The sequence below is a fragment of the Salmo salar genome, chromosome ssa03 (genome assembly GCF_905237065.1).
Source record: "Salmo salar chromosome ssa03, Ssal_v3.1, whole genome shotgun sequence".
NCBI classification, from domain to species: Eukaryota; Metazoa; Chordata; class Actinopteri; order Salmoniformes; family Salmonidae; genus Salmo; species Salmo salar.
The window spans coordinates 26,977,913-27,000,167 of record NC_059444.1 but is presented as its reverse complement, the minus strand read 5'-3'; the positions used below and the strand labels follow the sequence as shown (position 1 = coordinate 27,000,167).

The window sequence follows — 22,255 nt, the reverse complement described above, 5'->3', positions numbered from 1 at the left end:
TTACTTGGCAGATTATGATATATGACTGATATAGTTTACAAGTGTTAGCTATATCCACAATCTTATTAAATCAGATTAGTATATTTGTATCCAGATTTTCTACCTTGCAAACTACCCTTGAATACAGAAAGTTTTCATTATACTAGGGTTAGAAATTGTGAGCGGTATAAGTGAAACTACAGTATACAGTAATATATTTTGTTGTGATTTGTGACGAACCAACATGAGAAATGTCAATGGATTCAAACTGTTTCATGATATTTAAGTGATGGATATCATAACTGAACAATTTCTGCATTTTCTCCCATAGTGGATGATGTCCCCCTTCTAATGCTGACTGTTAATCCTTTCCCTTTCAGAAGTTATGCCAGTTCCCGACGCAACCTCTGACTCTTAGAACTTCACCATGCTGAGCCCAGTACTAAACGCCTCTAATGGAGACGGCTCTGAGACAGAGACCACGTCGGCCATACTGGCCTCTGTCAAGGAACAGGTAAGGCCTTCCATGTTAATTCTGTGTGTACCGTACATGGGTGACTTTCAGAGCGAGACCAAGGCCCTCCATGCAAAACATATAATGTGATCAGCGTTTTTGCTCATGCTTGATCTTAGGCATCAGGGGATTTAAAGTAATACATTGTGAAAACTTGAATGAAATTTGAATGCCCAATTTTGCGGGACTGTATCAAAAGGGGACAAATGAAGAATATGTGAAAAAATTGTTTTCAAGTTAAATGTCCCTTTAACTGATGGCAACCTAATATGAAGTATGTTATTGGTTCAGCTATATTGCCATCACCACCAGCTTCTTTATTACATTTCTCATCATAAGATCCTGTTCAGTGCCTGAAATCCATCCTATTTGATGTTGAAGTAAATGTGTCAGTGTTCTGCAGGGGTGCAGTGAGGTATAGAGACATAAGTAATTGGTTCCATTTGTATTCTGTGTGTGTCTGGTGCAGAGGACAGACTAACATCCACACTGATTAGCAGGTGACACTATAACGGGACTCTATAGAGACTTTGGGTAGGCCCGTTTAATCTTATGCCTTTCGTTTGAAATGTCGCTATCGCTCACAATAATTTTTCTGTATAATATAATAACTAAGTCATTGTTATTGAGTAGAATGTGCAAAACTAGGTTCCGTTTTATAAGAGATTGTGCTCAATAGAATATAATTGGCTTGTAGTTACATTATGGAAGCATGCTACTGATATTCCTCACCAGCAGTAAGATGTAGCCTATTAAATCAAATCAAATCAAATGTATTTATATAGCCCTTTGTACATCTGCTGATATCTCAAAGTGCTGTACAGAAACCCAGCCTAAAACCCCAAACAGCAAGCAATGCATGTGAAAGAAGCACGGTGGCTAGGAAAAACTCCCTAGGAAAAACTCCCTAGAAAGGCCAAAAACCTAGGAAGAAACCTAGAGAGGAACCAGGCTATGAGGGGTGGCCAGTCCTCTTCTGGCTGTGACGGGTGGATATTATAACAGAACATGGTCAAGATGTTAAAATGTTCATAAATGACCAGCATGGTCAAATAATAATAATCATAGTAGTTGTCGAGGGTGCAACAAGCACGTCCGGTGAACAGGTCAAGGTTCCATAGCCGCAGGCAGAACAGTTGAAACTGGAGCAGCAGCACGGCCAGGTGGACTGGGGACAGCAAGGAGTCATCATGCCAGGTAGTCCTGAGGCATGGTCCTAGGGCTCAGGTCCTCCGAGAGAAAGAAAGAAAGAGAGAATTAGAGAGAGCATATTTAAATTCACACAGGACACCGGATAAGACAAGAGAAATACTCCAGATGTAACAGACTGACCCTAGCCCCCCGACACATAAACTACTGCAGCATAAATACTGGAGGCTGAGACAGGAGGGCTCAGGAGACACTGTGGCCCCATCCGATGAAACCCCCGGACAGGGCCAAACAGGCAGGATATAACCCCACCCACTTTGCCAAAGCACAGCCCCCACACCACTAGAGGGATGTCTCCAACCACCAACTTACCGTCCTAAGACAAGGCCGAGTATAGCCCACAAAGATCTCCGCCACGGCACAACCCAAGGGGGGGCGCCAACCCAGACAGGGAGACCACGTCAGTGACTCAGCCCACTCAAGTGACACACCCCTCCCATGGACGGCATGGAAGAACACCAGTACGCCAGTGACTCAGCCCCTGTAATAGCTCACAGAAGGCAGCCATTTTGGAGTAGAACCAAGAGCATGTGTGTAGATGGGAATGAGCCCATCCCCTGCATCATGACAGTGGTTACACTGACACTCCTCTTTCTTTTAAGCAAGAGAGAAAAGGACAAGCTGTGGAATGGTAAAGTGGGCCACTGCCACACATCACACAGACCCATGGGGCTGCTCTGGGACATACTAATGGTCCTATCAGGAGGGTAAAAAATAAAAGCCTAAAGGCCTGCATACAGAGAGGCACGAGTGTGTGTGTGTCCCTGTGTGTGCAGACCTCCACAAGCTTGCGTTTATTTAAGCCGGTGCACCTCAGTCACAGCTCTTTGTTTTTTTTTCTTCTGTTGACAGCGTTAGGATAGTTGTGTGAATACAAATAAAAAGGCAGACATTTTCATTGTTGATGCTATTCAATGGTGGGCACAATTAGGATTTGTCTTCTTCCTGTGCATTGTGGAGCAGTGAGAGGAGGGAGGTCAAGCGTGAACAACCACTGGTTAAACATTATGACTGGGTTCAACACTAGGAAAAGCTCTACGACTAGGAATATATGCATTTTCATGTCTTCTTACATTCATTTCCATGTTTCATGTTTGGAATTAGATGTCGCCACTCTCTGATAACCTCGTAACTCCAATTTCTTCTTTTTAACATTTATTGAAAGCAGTAACTCCCCTGAATGTACTCTGAACATTTCAATATCACACTTTTTATACATCACAGAACACTGAAATATAACAAAACCATTTGACATAGAAACACCACATTTTCGGCCCCCCAACATTTTTTATTAATTATGTAAATTATGAAAACGTTATTAACATTCCACCCATGAGGCCAACAGAGGACGATTTGGTCATTTGACTGCAGGAAAATATGGTACTTTTTTCCAATTCCTGAAAAGTTTCTGTTTTGGAGATTATCTTACAATATACTGTACCTTCAATTGTGTAATAGTGAAAGGCAGTGTTAATGACGTATTATGGTCAATAGTTTATGACCCCACCACTAGATGGCAAACAGCATCAGTCAGCAAAAGGTTTAACGTGTGATGATACATTCTGTGTATTTACTTTTTTGGGGTGGGGGGGGGGGGGTGGCCTGACTTTAACCTGCAGCCTGGGGATGGTTCTAGTACTGTATGGTGTGACGTTGTTTTTGGCCCCCAATGATATTTAGATTAACGTTCCACCATGCTTGCTTATGATTGGGCCTCATTTGGATCTGCTAGTGACCATGGTTTGAAGTAGTGATGTACAAGCCAACGTGTGATGCCTCATTTTGTCCTCTCACAATGATCAGCAGCAGGCCACAGGGACAGCAAATGAAACCAGCCAAAGCCATTTGATGTGTAGTATATAGCCTATACGTGAGGGCAAGACGAGAATGCAAACTGGTGTCATCTTATTCAGAGTGCTGGCATATCAAACATCTGGCAATCATTTGTACAGCAATATGGGGAATGCATTTAGCTAGAATATTCAGACATGATTTGAATTGGGGAAAGAGAGAGAATGCTAATCTGCACTTTTAAATCATGGTCACCTCTTAAGACTTAATGGATGTTTAAACAAATGCAGTGAAGTCATTTCAGCAGCCTTTGGTCATGAAATAATGAATGGAAATGATTAAGTCTTGTGAAACAGTCACTCTAATTTGTAACATTCTAGAATGTGGGCTGCTTTGGGCTTAGCGGAGAGGAGACTATTATAATGAATAGGACATTCTCAAATAAAGTGATAGAGTTATAGAGACTGAATTGCCATCAACTAGGCCACAGCTTATAAATAAAAGCAGTTATAATAACCCAATTTGACTCTTTGAGACATTGCATTCAGGGTATTACAGTACTGCTCTTTTAACATATACCAGTCAATAGGTTCAATATGGAGACTCATGACTTGACTGTGAGTGAATGTTGAGCTCAGATAGTAAAGATCTATATGAGGTTCATGGATGACTGGGTCGTTATTGTTCGTGGGCTGACATATGGCTAGCTAATCAGTCATGCAGGGACTTAACTCAACCAATTGTATGTCAGATACTGCGTGTACAGGGTTTATCATTTCATAGTACTGTATTATAAGAAGGGATTTTAAAACGGATCAAATATGTATCCAGTTTGAGTGTTTTGGGGAATAAGACAGGGATATGGAGTGCTCACGTATTTCCATTTCCTTTGTTTCAGACTGCAAAGTGTTTAAGACAGTATGTTTTTGTCAGTTGACTCGAGGGGGATGAACGGTGAAAATTGAACTTGTGTGAATGTCTTGGCTCTGCACCTGGCTTGAATGAGTAAGTCAGACAACCATGACAGAGGTAGAAGGGCAGTTTGAGTGGCGTGGAGGCATACAGTTGCTCTAGCAAATCAGAATGAAGCATTAGACAGATCAGAAAACCAGCACTGCGTTACTCCGCTGAGGAGTGGGTACACAGCAGTAGTGAAATGTTGTCTCAACAGGAGTATTTAAGGCAAGGATTTTAAAGCCCATAGGTTCCTAGTTCATAATTCCTGCCTCAACTCAAGTCCAGCTAATACAATTATCCTTTAATAGGGTACCTTGTTTCACTATATTTCATATTTTGAGTCAGTTAAATATTGTTTAGTAGGACACCCTAGCTTCATACGAGTGTGGTATAGTTTGTGTAGGCCTACAGTAGGTGTTTTGAATAGATGAACTCGGTACTTCCAGAATCTTCTCCAGCCAACCAATCCTGCACCAGGCAATTATTCTGTTACAGGGTGTTCCTTGGTTTTGTACTCCTTAAGTTAACCTCTGGCTTTTTAGAAATGGGATAAAACCCCCAAAATAACTTGTGAGGAATACCCAGGATGACATTTTGTAATCAAATTGTCTCCTCTGAAAAAGTTAAAATGTCAGTCTTGGTACCACAGGGCACAATTAGGCAATTATACTTGAGGACCACACAGCTAGGACCACACAGTTTCCTGAAGCTGCAAAATTCCCATCTTCTGTCCCCTAGTCATTTATTCTACCAACTAATAAATAGGTTTAATGGTGTTTTCAGGGGTGTACTGTTTGCAAGCTATTGGGCATACATCTCCCTCTCCTTCTTGTCCTTGGTAATGGGCTGGAAGTATACTTGATTTTCTTGTAATGCAATTATCAGGCAAGGTTTTAATTGAACAGTCTGCCCATTTTAAATTAGTTAATTATAGTATTTAGAGGGTAGTTCTTCAGTTCTACCACACACACACACATTTGAAAATCTGAGTATTCTACACTGTTTCACAGTATGTAACTAAGAATTTGTTCTTAACTGACTTGCCTAGTTAAATTAAGTTTAAATTTAAAATAACAATTATACGGAAATGTCCTGCTAACAAATTTAGCCATGTCTTAAAGTTCCAGAATATTTTCTATTTCAGTATCTGATTAAAGGGATAGTCCAAATTACAAAATTATATATTGGTTTCCTTACCCTGCAAGCAGTATATGGATAAGGTATGACAGCAATCCATGCTTCGGTTTAGTTTCCCTGGCACTGTTTCCAAATGCTAATGTTTTAAGATTTGTGGCACAAATCCCATTCGTCATGCGACCGATATCATAATGTTTCGCGCATCAGGTTCAAATAATCTATAAGTGACTTTGTTGAGCTTCACAATCAATTTTAGATACTTTCGGATGATTTGGACATGATGCTGGAAAAATGCTAATATCGGTTCCATGACTTGAATGGGATTTGTGCCACAAATGCTAAAATATTAGCATTTGGATACAGTGACTGGGAAGCTAAACCAAAGCATGGATTTTTGTCATACCTTGTCCATAGACTGCTTACAAGGTAAGGAAATCAATATGTAATTTTGTCATTTGGGTGAACTATCCCTTTAAGTGTGGCTATTCGAATTCTGAACATGGTTTAGAATTGGTATACTGACCCAATGACTATTTAAATAAAGACATTTGTTTGGGAGGAGATAACAAAGCTTCTCATATGCAAAGCTAAGTTATTCACTCTATTCTCTCTCAACTGCCTTGAGCTCTATCAGTTTTCATTTGAACAAAAGTACTTTCATTCAATACTTTTCTCAATCATATACCCAAATGTATTTTTCATACAGATTAGAAATAAATAGTGTTTAAAGTGGTGAGTAACAGGAAGCAAATTGTGACTTTGTCATCCCAAGCCTCTGTGGCCCTATCTTCTCTCCCATGGCAGATCCTTGTGTCTTTTTTACCAAGCTATATTTAAACCGTGTCTGGCTATGACATGCTGCTGTATTGTGTACTACCTTCTAAGCAAGGCAGCCCAGCCCAAAGAGTGGCACTGAGGCAGAACAGTCACTGTCTCTCCCTGGAGAGCACAACTCAGAGCTATGGCCAGGAGAGGGGAGGACAGGAAACGAGGGACAGAGGAAAGGAAAGGGAGAAGGAGAGGAGACATTTCTGCTGCCTCAACCCCACAACACTTCCATATACATTCACAGTCCTGCGAGTCTTTGGAGCTTTCCAATTAGCACCCCACTCTGTCCCCCCTCCCTCCCCATCCCTCCGTTCACCCAGCCCCTCCCCACCTCCGCCCGCTACCCTCTCTCTGCTTTTTCAGCGGGGGGCGCAGATGGTGTTGAGGAGAGGAGCAGTCAAAAGAGTGATTGGAGAGCGGCAGGATTTGGCAGGCAGACTGGTGGGAGGGTCCTTTTGTGATGCAATGTTGCATAAATAATGCCAAAGAGGTTCTAAATTCTCTGTTGCCATGGAGACCTTTGTGCCTGGCTGAACTCCTATTCTTCACTGCTTGGAGGCAGTCACTACTGGGCTTGCCATTTTCTCTAATGGAGTTCTCTCAATAAGGACAGAAGAACTTCTAGACATGTTGAGGATGGAGAAAAAAGTGGGATATTATGTGTGGTTGGTGCTTTCTCTGAAGTATGGTCCATGTGAAGGTATGGCTTTGTTAACTTAAATTCCAATAGTCTTTTGGCAGTAACAGGTGTTTGGTTGTTATGCTACATTTGGAGGGAATAGTAAGGTCAGTGATTTTGTTGTTTGGAACTCTGATGGACTTCTGTCATTTTGCTCCCAGATATAACTAAAAAAAGGACTTCAACTTTGCTGGTTCATTTTTGTTACTTCTTCTATCCAAATATATAGCCTACTGCATCTTATCAGCACAACGTTTAGTTGTTTATAAAGTTATGCAAAATATGCATATTGGAAGATAACTAGGCCAGACAATAGCAACAGTTTACAGTTGCTTGCATGTACACAGTTATGTAAAATGCAACTATTATACCAAAAGAAGTACATGAAAATGCACGTCTACTGACACTTGTAGCTCTTTGATGCTATAGCTCAGAGTCGGTTTAAAAAGAGTTGGATGGATCCTTCTTCATCCAGTTCAATGGGATGTTTCTGTGGACCTTGTATTCTGGGTTGCCCAGAATAGCAGGTGATACATTTTGTAGCAGACTTTACATAAACTGCTCTAGAGAGAGTGTTTGACCTTATGGGCACTGGACTCATTTCAGCATTGTCACAAAAGAAGTGGACAGTTTTGTATTGACTGGAGTTTCCTGAGACTAAGGGCATTTTCACATATGAAATTCGGTACCCTGGTTCGGTTTCCTGGAGCTTTTGTGAGAATTCGACAGAATACGTTTTTGCTTTCGCAAATAACAATTTCAGGGTGCGATTAGCAAGACGAACATTCTACGTGATGTTAGCGAGCTAGCTTGTTTACAATGGGCAAAAAAGTTCCACGCGACTCGCGCTGCCGCGTCACAAAAACTGGTACTCTGGTCCTGGATCTTGGCCCCATTACTCACGCAGGTCCAGGATTCATTTCCGCCAGGGTTCATTTGCGTTTCACACATGCTTTATAGCGCGGATCCAAACGCTCCAGAATCCAGATCATAAGGGGATATGTGAAAGCGCCCTAAATGAGACTGGCTGCTCAGATGTAAGGTTGGGCGGTATCCAGATGTTCATACTGTTTCTGTACCATACCAGGGTATACGGTATTACCGGACGTGCACACAGGGGGCGCAATTATTATTTATTTTACGCACAAAACAAGGGACAACAGGGATCTTGATCCAGGAAGGTATTGAATGTCTCTGCTGTAACCAAGAAGCTTGATCTTGACATCTAGCCACTTAGCTAGCAAGTTAGCAAACCAAATGCATATCTGTAGCCAGGGCTGGATATAATTTATTTGACACATCTTAGATTTCTTATAGTTAACTTATAGTTAGTTATAAGCAGTGGTGTAGCACACTGCGAAGGTGCTGATTTGTGATTTTGTTTGGCCCCATGTGGCTCATGGTCCAGTGTGGCTCAGTTGGTAGAGCATGGTGCTTGCAACGGTAGGGTTTTTGGTATGTTCCCAAGGGGGACCAGAACGAAAATGTTTGAACTCACAACTGGAAGTCATTTTATATAAGAGTGTCTGCCTAGTCTACCATTGACATCAACAAGTTATTGCACTCTTAGAAAAAAAGGTTCCAAAAGGTTTCTGTGGCTGTCCCAATAGGAGAACCCTTTTTGTTCCAGGTAGAACTCTTTTCAAATCAAATCAAACTTTCGTCACATGCGCCGAATACAACAAGTGTAGACCTTACAGTGAAATGCTTACTTACAAGCCCTTAACCAACAGTGCAGTTCAAGAATAGTTAAGGAAATATTTACCAAATAAACTAAAGTAAAATATAATAAAAAATGTACACAATAAAATAGCAATAACGAGGCTATATACAGGGAGTACCGGTACTGAGTCAATGTGCGTGGGTACAGGTTAGTCAAGGTAATTTGTACATGTAGGTAGGGGTGAAGTGACTATGCATAGATAATAAACAGCGAGAAGCAGCAGTATACAAAACAAATGGAGAGGGTGTGTCAATGTAAATAGTCTGGTGGCCATTTGATTATTGTTCAGCAGTCTTATGGCTTGGGGGTAGAAGCTGTTAAGGAGCCTTTTGGTCCTAGACTTGGCACTCCGGTACCGCTTGCCGTACGGTAGCAGAGAAAACAGTCTATGACTTGGGTGGCTGGAGTCTCTGACAATTGTTTGGGCTTTCGGTGTCAGAGGAAAAGGGTTCTACATGGAACCAAAAAAGGGTTCTTCAAAGGGTCCTCCTATGGGGACAGCTGAAGAACCCTTTTTGGTTCTAGAGAGCACCTTTTTCCTATGAGTGTTGTTTTCATCTCCAAATGTGAATATACAGTGGGGTCTGAAATGATTGACAGCCTTGATAAAGATGAGCAAAAATTACTGTATAAAATAGATAACCTATAGCTCAGTATTTGAGTTATGCTCCAAATAACTGGGAAATTATATTATTTTAATATAATTGCTCAGAGAAAGAGATGGTTGTTTAAGAAGCAATACTTTTTTTCTCTCTAAAAAAGGTAGTGTCAAAATTATTGACACCTCTGTTTTCACTACCTTTCAATACCTCACCTTGCGAGGATAACGGCACTGAGCCTTTTTCTAAAATGTTTTATGAGATTGGAGAACACATTGGGAGGGATCTTAGACCATTCCTCCATATCCTTGATATCCTTCGTCTGAGCTTACGGACTACCCTCTTCAATTCAAACCACAGGTTTTCAATGGGTTTCAAGTCCGTTGACTGAGATGGTCATTGCAAATGTGAACGTCTGGAGTTTGCTAAATGGCATTGGCACTTGGATTGGAACCGGTGCGTTGGTCAGATGGCATGAAACACCGGTGGTGAGTTTGGCGTCAAAATGAGAATGCATAAGCAGAAAATAACTCCATACCTTCTGTAAAATGGTGAATCTTTAATGTTATGGGGCTATTTTGTTTCAAACGGTCCTGGGACCCTTGTTAAGGTCAATGGCGTCATCGAACTTTACCCAGTACCAGGACATTTGAGCCAAAAACATGGTTGCCTCTGCCAAGGAGGCTGAAACTCGGTTGTAAGTGGATCTTACAGCAAGACAATAACCCCAAGCACACATCAAAATCCACAAAGAAATGGTTCATTGGCCACAAAATCTATATTTTGCAATGGCCATCTGTCTCTGGATTCGAAACCTATTGTAAACCTGTAGTTTGAATTGAATAGGGCAGTCTATAAGCGCAGACGAAGAATATCAACGATCTGGAAAGACTCTGTATGGAGGAATGGTCTAAGATTCTCCTGTGTTCTCCAATCTCATAGAACATTTTAGAGAAAGGCTCAGTGCCGTTATCCTCACAAGGTAAGGTATTGAAAACACGGGTGGTAATTATTATTTTGACCCCTACCTTTTAGAGAAAAAAAGTACATTACTTGTTCAACAAAATCTCTTTCTCTGAGCAATTGTATTAATATAAAATAATATCCTCTTTTTTTTGCATGCAATATCGCTAATTATTTGAATTATTTATGCTATACAGTAATTTTAGCTCATCTTCCTCAAGGGTGTCAATAATTTCGGACCCCACTGTATATGATTTAGGCTTACACTCACTGGATGTTTTGAAACATTTGAATTGTCAATCTTCTTAAGCATAATTGCATGAAGCTATATCTTATGTAGCACAATACAGGTATGCTTACTGACAATCACTTTTTCATGTCTTTCGACAGGAACTGCAATTTGAACGGCTGACTCGAGAGCTGGAAGCTGAACGGCAGATTGTCGCCACCCAACTGGAGCGATGCAAGCTAGGATCTGAGACCGGCAGCATGAGTAGCATCAGGTGTGTTCAGTAGAGTGGCGCCACATGCTCTCCCTCCCTCCCTCTCTGCTTTCTTTTACTCCTCTGTGATGCCATCCTGTTTCCCATCCTCCCCAGCCCCTCCCCTACCTGTTTTCATCAGGTGTGTTCAGTGGAGTGGTGCTACCTCCCAGACCCCCTACCTGTCTCTTTCATTAGGTGTGCTCAGTGGGATGAAAAAACTATTTTGGAGCTTTTCCATAAGAGACAGACAGTCCTTGGAACAATATGGGGGTCAGTCAGCAAGGTTGCTGAAAACCTGGGTGGAGATATAGAATTAACAGCCAGGTTTTGTTGTTTCAGTGTGAAAAATGCAGTTCACATTGGAGAAAAGAAAACACGTTCATGTTGTTTTACCCCTACATCCCCCAATATCACATCTTTCCAATCTCAAAACAGAACAGACACATTAAGAACCACGCCTGGCTGTCTGGCACATAATAGCAATAATAGCCTACTATGGCATCAAGGGGCCAACACAACAGAATATTCTGTATCTCTTTTGTATACATACTTTAACCCAGAAGGGATTTCATCCACAAACTAATTAGTCATCCTTTTATTGTAATTCTCAATTCAATTTACAGACAAACAATGAGCTAGAAGCTCGTTCTGATTTTCAATTAACCATTTGACCTCTTAAGCACTAAACTCTGTCTCTCTCGCCGTGGAATCCTTTTGAATAGAATCTGCAGCGGAAAATGTTGTGTGGGATTTATGAAAGTCTGTCTAGTCAGACAACCAATGGAATGCTCTAACTTGATTGCATGCTCAGTAACAATTGTGTTGTGTGTGTATTGTGCAACATTTTTCTGGTGGAGACTCATCTTTGTGGGGTCACTATGAACCATTTAGGCTGATTATACCAAAGTATTACATTTACGTTTACATTTAAGTCATTTAGCAGACGCTCTTAACCAGAGCGACTTACAAATTGTATTCCCAATCAAAAACGATTAAACTGCTCCTGTGTTTGGTAAAACCCTGTCAAAACATTGAATGGACCACTTCCTAGCAAACATGTTTATTCACTATTGTAGTAACCCAGCATTTCCATAACAACACTTATCCCCAAACTAGTAATAGTGATGTCAAAGTGTGTTCTGGGGTTGAAAGACCTTAAGAGTTGCTAATGACTCGCCTACTCCCCCCTTAATACGTCAGGTCAAATGTCTGGGGTGGCATATGTTACCTTATCCGTTAACTCAAAAACCAAGAGGATCATCCACCTGCAGATCCAAAGAAACAGATTCTCATCCACAGTATTATTACACCAAACTTCTTGCTGTTGCTGAGTCTGAAGACTTCTCAGTGAGATTCACAGGACTCACATTGTTAGTTGACCAACTTGGGTTGAGTAAGGCACATGACATAGTATTCTGTCAAAACAGGACCATAATATGTCCCAATAGTGTCTCAATGTGTGGGTAGTGTCCATTTACTGAGGAGCCAGTGTGTTTGTATCTTTGTTTGAGTGTGATGCAGTGGGCCTATTTCCCATGATGCTTGGTCCAGACACATCACTTTTATCACTGTTTTCCACCCGCAGTCAATCCATTATAGGCTAGCTCCTACCCACAGATAATCTTTATTCAAGACTTCCAAAAACATCAGATTCCTTAACCCCTAGTTTCCCAGTCAGGCATTGATTACAGTTGACTGAAATATTAGGGTTGATTGACTGACCTTTAAAAACTTCCCCCTTTCAAATGGGTCTTGTGTTTCAAGGGCCCTTGTCAAGATTCCATCATGACAGCTCATCCTCCTCTCAGACTTTTAAAGGGAACATTACATAATTAGGTTGCTGTTAAACATTCTGATTGGTTTCATCCTTCCAAGTAAAAGTCCTAATACGACATATCACTTCATATTTGTATTTTGGGAGAAATGTGTATATATTTTATATTTGACCGAAGTCATGTCGGAAAAGCATTCAGAAAAGAACTAGAATGGCGCCGGAGGGGATGGCTGACTCCAAACCAATTGTGCTATTTTGTGTGTTTTTTCGCATTGTTTAACTTATTTTGTACATAATGTTTCTGCTACCGTCTCTTATGACCGAAAAGAGCTTCTGGATATCAGAACAGCAATTACCCACCTCATACTGGACAAAGATTTTTTCTTAATGAGTCTGGCGCTAAGGATATACTGTTGCTCCCGGCCAGGCCCAAATCCCCATCATTCGCATGAAGAAAAGACGGAGATACAGGGGGCGCAGATCCGGGTGCCTTCTGAGAATTCGTCAGCGTGTGGGTAACCCGCCTCTACCATCCGTTCTATTGGCCAACGTGCAATCACTGGAGAATAAACTGGATGAGCTCAGTTCGAGACTATCCTACCAACGGGACATTAAAAACTGTAATATCTTATGTTTCATAGAGTCGTGGCTGAACGACGATACGACTAATATACAGTTGGCTGGGTTTTCCGTGTATCGGCAAGACAGAACAGCTACCTCCGGTAAGACGAGGGGTGGTGATGTGCATCTACTTATCAATAACAGCTGGTGCGCGATGTCTAATGTTATGAAAGTCTCGAGGTATTACCTCCCGTGAGTTAGAGTAGCTCATTATAAGCTGTAGACCACACTATCTACCAAGAGTTTTTATCTGTATTTTTTGTAGCTGTCTATTTACCACCACAAACCGATACTGGCACTAAAATCGCACTCAATGAGCTGTATAAAGCCATAATCAAACAAGAACATGCTCATACAGAAGTGGCGCTCCTAGTGGCCAGGGACTTTAATGCAGGCAAACAAATCAGTTTGATCTTATTTCTACCAACATGTGTAACCAGAGGGGGGGGGAAAAAACCTCTTGAGCACCTTTACTCCACACACAGAGAGGCGTACGAAGCTCTCCCTCGCCCTCCATTAGGCAAATCTGATCATAATTCTGTCCTCCTGATTCCAGCTTACAAGTAAAAAACGAAAGCAGGAAGTACCATGATGTGCTTTGAAAGGCTGGTCATGGCCCACATCAACACCATCATCCTGGAAATCCTAGACCCATTCCAATTTGCATACCGCCCCAACAGATCCACAGATGACGCAATCTCAATTGCACTCCACACTGCCCTTTCCCACCTGGACAAAAGGAACATATATGTGAGAATGCTGTTCATTGACTACAGCTCAATGTTCAACACCATAGTGCCCACAAAGCTCATTGCTAAGCTAAGGACCCTGGGAATAAACACCTCCCTCTGCAAATGGATCCTGGACAGGTAAGGGTAGGCAACAACACATCTGCCACGCTGATTCTCAACACGAGGGCCCCTCAGGGGTGTGTGCTTAGTCCCCTCCTGTACTCCATGTTCACCCACAACCACTATATTTCAGTTTTTTATTTTTAAAACATTTGCAAAAGTTTCTGAAAACCTGTTTTTGCTTTGTAATTATGGGGTATTGTGTGCAGATTGAGGGGGGGAAACTATTTATTCCATTTTAGAATAAGACTAAAGTAACAAAATGTGGAAAACGTCAAGGGTCTGAATACTTTTAGAATGCACTGTATCTAACCACTAGCAGTCTTGAAACGCATCACTTATTAGCAGTTCAGCATTTCTTGTATTGTTAAACAAAATCATGATAAACCTTTACCATTGTAGTAGACATTGAACATCTATAACCAAACAAGCTAAAACTGTGTTGTTGGCTGATGGTTGCCATAGCTAGCCACATGCTAACCTGAGTGCTAACGTTACTAGCAGCAGTAACAGTAAATCCAGGTATAGTTAACACAAACATTGGCTACCATGATATCCTATAAGTTATTGGCCAATAAAGATCAGGCAGTTAAGCAAAAACAAAGACATACCTTAAAATAAACAATGACATTAATCCGATTGATATTTGACCATACATTTCTGCAAACGTACATGTTTTTTTAGCTTGCTTGCTAGATAGCTAGCTTATTTCACCCCCAAACACCATGCTTGATCCGAGTTGGCCAGTTTGTTTTGCATGGCCCGGTGAACTTAGATAGTTGGCTATCTTATTATTTCTTTGTATCATCTACTAGCAACATAACATGACAACACACTTTGTGCACTTTACTACCTACTTACCCGATTCACCTCCATCACCGAAGCCACCAGCAGAATGTTGCTTTATTGACGTCAAAGCCGCAATATATTGGTATGAGTTTTTGATTAATGTAATTCAAATTGCAAAAATAGTTCATATTTTATCAACTTTTGCATAAAGACTGTTTAGATGGAATATAATCAATCTAAGTTGTTAGAGTTGTGGAATATATATTGTGCAACCTTTCTTTTAAGACAGTTTGTTTTCAAGTCTTTCAAATGGATAGTTTTGAGGGCAGAAAGGTTTGATGTGAAAGGCATAGGATGGAAATGTATTTTCTTGCTTACTCAGTGTTGTATGAAGCTTGAAGGACATTCCCTGCTCCTCCTCCATTGCTATCTGAACCTGAGTGTGGTGCCCCTGGGGTAACTGAATGTCACAGTGAAGGTCAGGGTGGGGGTGGTGATTAGGCCAATAATGGAGGAGCCGTTCTCTCCTCTGACAGACAGGAGATCTCATCCCACTGATCAGTTACTCATAGAAGACTACACCACACCAGACCAGACCCTATGGGTTAGCAAATAGAGGAGACAATATTGGATTCTACTGGTCAATATCTGTGTCTTCTGTTTTACAGGACCTGAGGTGGTGTCTGTGAGGGACCAATCAAGTATGTGATCTGATGATTGGCTTCTTTTTCAACATTTATGAATTCGACGTTGCACCAGTTTTTTTGTAATTGAAAAAAAATCTAAATCCCAGAGGAACTCTGTCACTGAACCTGAAAGCACAGTGAAACACAATTGCCTGTGGTCATCATCTTCTGTATGCTTAATATATGCACACTACAGATTGCTATAGCGATGGGGGGGAACCATCGATACAGTTATTAGATCAATATTTGACTCCAAGTATTAATTAGTAAAAATATATACAGTGCATTCGGAAAGTATTCAGACCCTTTCCCTTTTTCCACATTTTGTTACGTTACAGCCATATTCTAAAATGTATTAAATAAAAAAAATCCTCAATCTACACACAATGCCCCATAATGACAAACCAAAAACAGGTTTTTAGAAATGTATGCAAATCTATAAAAAAAACGGAAATACCTTATTTACATAAGTATTCAGACCTTTTGCTGTGAGACTCGAAATTGAGCTCAAGTGCATCCTGTTTCCATCCTTGACATGTTTCTACAACTTGATTGGAGTCCACCTGTGGTACATTCAATTGATTGGACATGATTTGGAAAGGCACACACCAGTCTATATTAAGTCCCACAGTTGACAGTGCATGCAAGAGCAAAAACCAAGCCATTAGCTCGAAGGAATTTTCTGTAGCGCTCCGAGACGGGATTGTGTCGAGGCACAGATCTGTGGAAGGGTACCAAAACATTTCTTCAGCATTGAAGTTCCCCAAGAACACAATGGCCTCCATCATTCTTAAATGGAAGAAGTTTGGAACCACCAAGACTCTTCCTAGAGCTGGCCGTCTGGCCAAACTGAGCAATCGGGGGAGATGGGAGGTGACCAAGAACCCGATGGTCACTCTGACAGAGCTCCAAGGTTTCTCTGTGGAGATGGGAGAACATTCCAGACGGACAACCATCTCTGCAGCACTCCACCAATCAGGCCTTTATGGTAGAGCGGACAGACGGAAGCCACTCCCCAGTAAAAGGCACTAGACAGCCTGCTTGGAGTTTGCCAAAAGGCACCTAAAGGACTCTCAGACCATGAGAAATAAGATTCTCTGGTCTGATGAAACTAAGATTGAACTCTTTGGACTGAATGCCAAGCAGCACGTCTGGAGGAAACCTGGCACCATCCCTACAGTGAAGCATGGTGGTGGCAGCATCGTGCTGTTGGGATTTTTCAGCGGCAGGGAATGGGAGACTAGTCAGGATCGCGGGAAAGATGAACAGAGCAAAGTACAGAGAGATCCATAATGAAAACCTGCTCCAGGGCGCTCAGGACCTCAGACTGGGGAAGGTTCACCTTCCAACAGGACAACGACCCTAAGCACACAGCCAAGACAATGCAGGAGTGACTTCGGGACAAGTCTCTGAATGTCCTTGAGTGGCCCAGCCAGAGCCTGGACTTAAACCCGATCAAACATCTCTGGAGAAACCTGAAAATAGTTGTACAGTGATGCTCCCCATCCAACCTGACAGAGCTTGAGAGGATCTGCAGAGAAGAAGGGGAGAAACTCCCCAAATACAGGTATGCCAAGCTTGTAGCGTCATACACAAGAAGATTCTAGGCTGTAATCGCTTTCAAAGGTGATTCAACAAGGTACTGAGCAAAGGGTCTGAATACTTATGTAAATGTTATATTTTAGTTTTTTTTTTTTTAATTCTAAAAACCTGCTTTTGCTTTGTCATTATGGGGTATTGTGTATAGATTGAGGGGAAAAACAATTTAATACATTTTAGAATAAGGCTGTAACGTGACAAAATATGGAAAAAGTAAATCGGTCTGAATACTTCCTGAACGCACTGTATATACAGTATATATATTTTATGCTACTGTAGGTAGCATTAGCTAGCACTTATCGGCTGTACCTGAGCCAAACCTCCGGTCTTTTTAATCCTTTAGCTTGTTCTCCATCTTCTTTTTAAATAGTGAGCCAACATGTTTTCAGCACTTTTTTCACCTTGACTGATGAAAAACTTGTTTTCTCATGCTCTCCTCTCTGCAGCAGACATTTTTTATTTATTTTTTTACCTTTAATTAACTAGGCAAGTCAGTTAAGAACAAATTCTTATTTTCAATGACAGCCTAGGAACAGTGGGTTAACTGCCTTGTTCAGGGGCAGAATGACAGATTTTTTTTACCTTGTCAGCTCGGGGATTCGATCTTGCAACCTTTCGGTTACTAGTCCAACGCTCTAACCAATGCCCCAGTAGTGAGCAATATCCTTGGAATATCAAATCGCTACAAAATCACAGTATCAAATCGCAATACATATCGTATCGGCACCTAAGTACCGTGATAATATTGTGAGGTCCCAGCAATTCCCAGCCCTAGAGTGCTAAATTTAATCATGCGTCCTACATATTTTGCATCGCATCCACTTCAATGAGTAAAATAGACAATTTCTGAGATACTTTTTGAAAAACAACTCTGCCATTCTATCACAGACACACACACCTATTTCCCTCCCTAATTTGCCTCAGCAGAAATTAGACATGGTTAGACTGTTCCCTGGGGCTAAGTCTGGTCTAGTTTATTGCCGTGGCTATGTTTGTTCTGATCTTCAGATCTTCAAGTAGTCATTGTTTTGGCAGTCTGAATCCTTGTTGATAGGGCTGCAGCCTGCTTATCTAATAGTCTAACAGGGGCTCCTGTAGGCAGAGCCCAGGTGGTTCTGTGCTCCATTTAGGCCAGAGCGAGCCACTTCCCAGGGCGTGGGTTTGTCTACCTCCTAAACGCTGTTTGTCGGGCACAGCGAGGGCGTATTAAGCGGAAGCTGCCAGCTTAGTCTCTCCTAGTCTCCTGTGGCTTTAGCAAATACTGTAGTATGAAATGCAAATGGCACCATATTCACTTTATAGTGCACTACTTTGGACCGGAGCCCTATGGTAGTGCACTATAGGGAAAAGGGTGCCATTTGAGACTGTACCACTGAGGAAAGGGTGAGAGACATTGTGGTGCATGTGTGGTATTGTGCTCTTTGTTGCTTTCAATGTCATCATGTTGGAATTTCGATAACTGACACGGTTTGATATAGACGTTTTTAAAAACTGGGATTGAGATCATGAGATGCAGCATGTTTGACAGCAGTTTCAGAATCGACATAACAGTAAGAAAAGGCAAGTTATATTGCCACAATATATCTGTTGTTCTGCATCAGATTGCAGATTGATTGTGCACTTATGGTATATTCAAAATCCTGTATTGTCTTACATTTAAAAGTAAAAATATGTAAGGACATTTGAAGGTCCCCCCCTCCTGTTAAATAGCATCAAATGAAATTGTATTATAAATCTTCTAAATGCCATGCTCACAATGTACTGGCAACTTTCTGCTCTGATGAAACATTGCTCGATTTTATTAAAGGGCATCCAAAAGGCATCCACCTTACAGTTCAGGTGAATAGACCGCATTATATTTTCATTCAAACATGAAGAAAAAAAAAGTTCACATGACATTACATCAAAGGACTGCACTGTGTCAACAATCACACTGTGATAAATTTAACTTCATATCCTCATATTTCCACATTACATTATAATGGAATAGTCTCGACAATGGATGCGACTCACCCCCTACCACCTCAATATCTCTCTTTCTGTCACTTTCTCTCTCTCGAACCTCCCTACTCTCTCTCCGTCCATTGACTCTGTTTATTCTCCTAACAAAGCCGTCACCTGTATTCTAAATGACAGCATCCGGTACGATCCGTAAGGTCTTCCTTATTGATCTAAACAAGTGACAAGGTTAAAGACTTCTTGCACTTGAAGGCAGTGGAATGGATGCCTGGTGTAATAAGCCTTTTAAACCTCCCTCCTTGCTCCCCCTCTTCCCACCCCCGTCTGCTGTGTACCCTGGAGTGCCTCAGAGAGACCCTGTCTGATTGTAAAGGATATTAGGCTTATTAAGGGTGTCTGGGCAACTGAATGACTCATACTAACTGCCTTCCCTGTACAGTATGAGAAGACAGGGCACAATGATTCGCCGGCCAATCCGTCGTGCCTAAGCAGTGATAAAAGCTTCCAAGCTGATGGTCAAGGCTCTGGCTTAATAAATCTGTCTTAACTCTGTAGACTTGAGCCTGGCATTACTGACTGAAATACTCTAGATCCAGCTTCCAGGGGAACATTACACTTAACCCTGACACTAGAACAGTCAGTCTGACAGGCCAGCTGGATCTGACAAACACAAGACAGAAAGAGGTGATGGATTGGGTGATTGTTTTTCACATGTGAACTTACAATTCCACATGTGAAAGGGAGATTATCACACGTGAAAGTTTTTAATAATGTGAAACCTCACATTTCACATGTGAAACTGTAATTCACATGAGGTGATTTAAAAAAAAATCTCCTCACGTGAAAAGATGGTGTTAACATGTGAACTTTAAATTTAATACATGTGAAAATATGGTTACACGTGAAATTTAAGTTAATGTGAAAACAGCTATTTCACATTTGAAACTGCAAATTTGACATGTTTTTTTTGTATGGGTGCACTGTGAGTTAGAATGGAAAGTGTGATCGAGACACTGCCATCTTGGATCTGATTCTCTCACTGAGCCATCCTAAATATATCTCTGGATATCTGCCACTCAATAATATAGCTTGGCCTGCGCTCATCACAACTGATAACGAATATGGCAGAGATCTCTTAATGAAGCAAAGAGCTCCAGTTCAAAACCATTTCACAGCTTAGCCTCCATCTGTGTGTCTGCCAGAGACTGTTCCTCTCTGCCCGGGTACCAGTGGTCTGTCTCTGTCACACCCAGAGCCAGCCAAGTGGAAGGGTGGTGGCTCAGTAGGATGAGCCTGCAACAGAGCTAATCTCATGGTGAGAACCAACATGGCTCTTCGTTTGATTCAGTCTCATTTCTTCTTGGACCATTATAACAAAGTGGGTCCAATTTGGCAGGATATGAATTCAATTTCCCCAATTTAAAGGTTCACCAGAGACAATTTGGTCGGACCTCCTAGTGTTCATCATACAGAACCTCTAATCAGCACACTCCTCCTCATTGAGAGTTATAAATGGCGGTGCCTGGTGTATGTGATATAGACACATAGGCAGAGTCCTCAGGTCTCAAAACGAATTGGCCAGAGGCACCTGGGCAGTTACAGTAGGTGTCTTCAGTGCTAACATTCAGATAATAGAAACCCCCTCAACCTGACAGTGAAATCAAACAGCAGGAACACAGATAGGTCCCTAACAAAGGGAAATGTGATTTATTCAAACTAATTAAGGGAGACCAATTGCAGAAATCCAATTTTAGTGAAAGTGTTGAGATGAAAGGAAATAGTCAAACTTCCACAGAGGAAGCTTAGGTTTTGCACACCACTATGCTATATCCAAAAACTCCTAATGCCTAAGATAGACCTGTGTGTTTCTGAGCTATGGCCGAGGTTACTGAAGCTTCTAGGTTGTTACCATCAACATGATAAATCCTGGACTATGAGCTTTATAAAACCTATTATTGCCAATAGACCCCCCCGGTATTAGATGGAACGTCACGACCCTGTGGGGAAAACAACCTGTGGTTACCTAGGTTAGCCCATTGGCTCACAGCAAAATGTGACCTTTTTCAAAAACAATTTATATGTTGTCTGATTGTTTTAGTGAATTACAAAACAACATTTAAGAAAAGTACAACATGTCTAAAGATTACTTTTCAACATTGCCTGCTCCCTAGCGTTCTAACTACTTAGAAACATGTAATATAGGGCTTCCCTCATGCCCCTTTTCATGACGATGCTAGCAGCCACTTGAGTGAGTGCTAGCTAGTTAACGTTATCGACCGGAACATTAAGCTAGCCAAGACCAAAAACACAAAGAAACAGACTAGAGGTCGACCGATTATGATTTTTCAACGCCGATACCGATTATTGGAGGACCAGCAAAGGCCGATACCGATTAATCGGCCGCTTTTTTTTCTTCTTCATTTATTTTTATTTGTAATAATGACAATTACAACAATACTGAATGAACACTTCTTTTAACTTAATATAATACATCAATAAAATCAATTTAGCCTCAAATAAATAGTGAAATGTTCAATTTGGTTTAAATAATGCAAAAACAAAGTGTTGGAGAAGAAAGTAAAAGTGCAATATGTGAAATGTAAGAAAGCTAACGTTTAAGTTCCTTGCTCAGAACATGAGAACATATGAAAGTTGGTGGTTCCTTTTTACATGAGTCTTCAATATTCCTAGGTAAGAAGTTTTAGGTTGTAGTTATTGTTTTAGCGGAGCTGGGGGTCTCCTTGTCCCCCCAGCAGTCAAATCGAACGTATTTTGACGTTTTATTGAAAACGACCTATATCTGAAGCCTGTGGGAAATACTGTTTTGTTGGTTCCAGATTGTGTTGAAATACAGCATTGATCTCCTATTCGGAGAGAGTTTCAGCATCCCAAACGGCACATTGTTCCTTATATAGTGCACTACCCTGTCAAAAGTAGTGCATTACTTAGGGGATAGGGTGCTATTTGGGATGTAGTAAGAGTGTTCTATCTGCGCAGGTAACAAGTAATTAAGAGTCACCATGGCGATCCAAGGACATGCCTGGCTTCTTTCCTTCCTTCCTCACAGGAACTGCCTGGCGAACCTTCACCGTAACGAAGCTTCCCACTTCCT

General features: G+C 41.3%; 1 protein-coding gene across 3 annotated transcripts in view; it reads left to right on the top strand.

The window, feature by feature from the left end:
* The window catches only part of LOC106599307 (catenin delta-2), a 105,354-nt gene that overhangs the window by 16,973 nt on the left and 66,126 nt on the right, over positions 1 to 22,255 (top strand). For 2 of the 3 annotated variants that reach the window (XM_045714683.1, XM_014190470.2), the window contains exons 2-3: positions 360 to 493; positions 10,770 to 10,882. In XM_045714683.1, coding sequence (XP_045570639.1) covers positions 407 to 493; positions 10,770 to 10,882 — 200 coding nt within the window. In that variant the 5' untranslated portion in view covers positions 360 to 406. Of the gene's footprint in view, positions 1 to 359; positions 494 to 6,826; positions 7,116 to 10,769; positions 10,883 to 22,255 lie in introns of those variants that run through there. The other variant, XM_014190471.2, reaches the window with a different exon arrangement.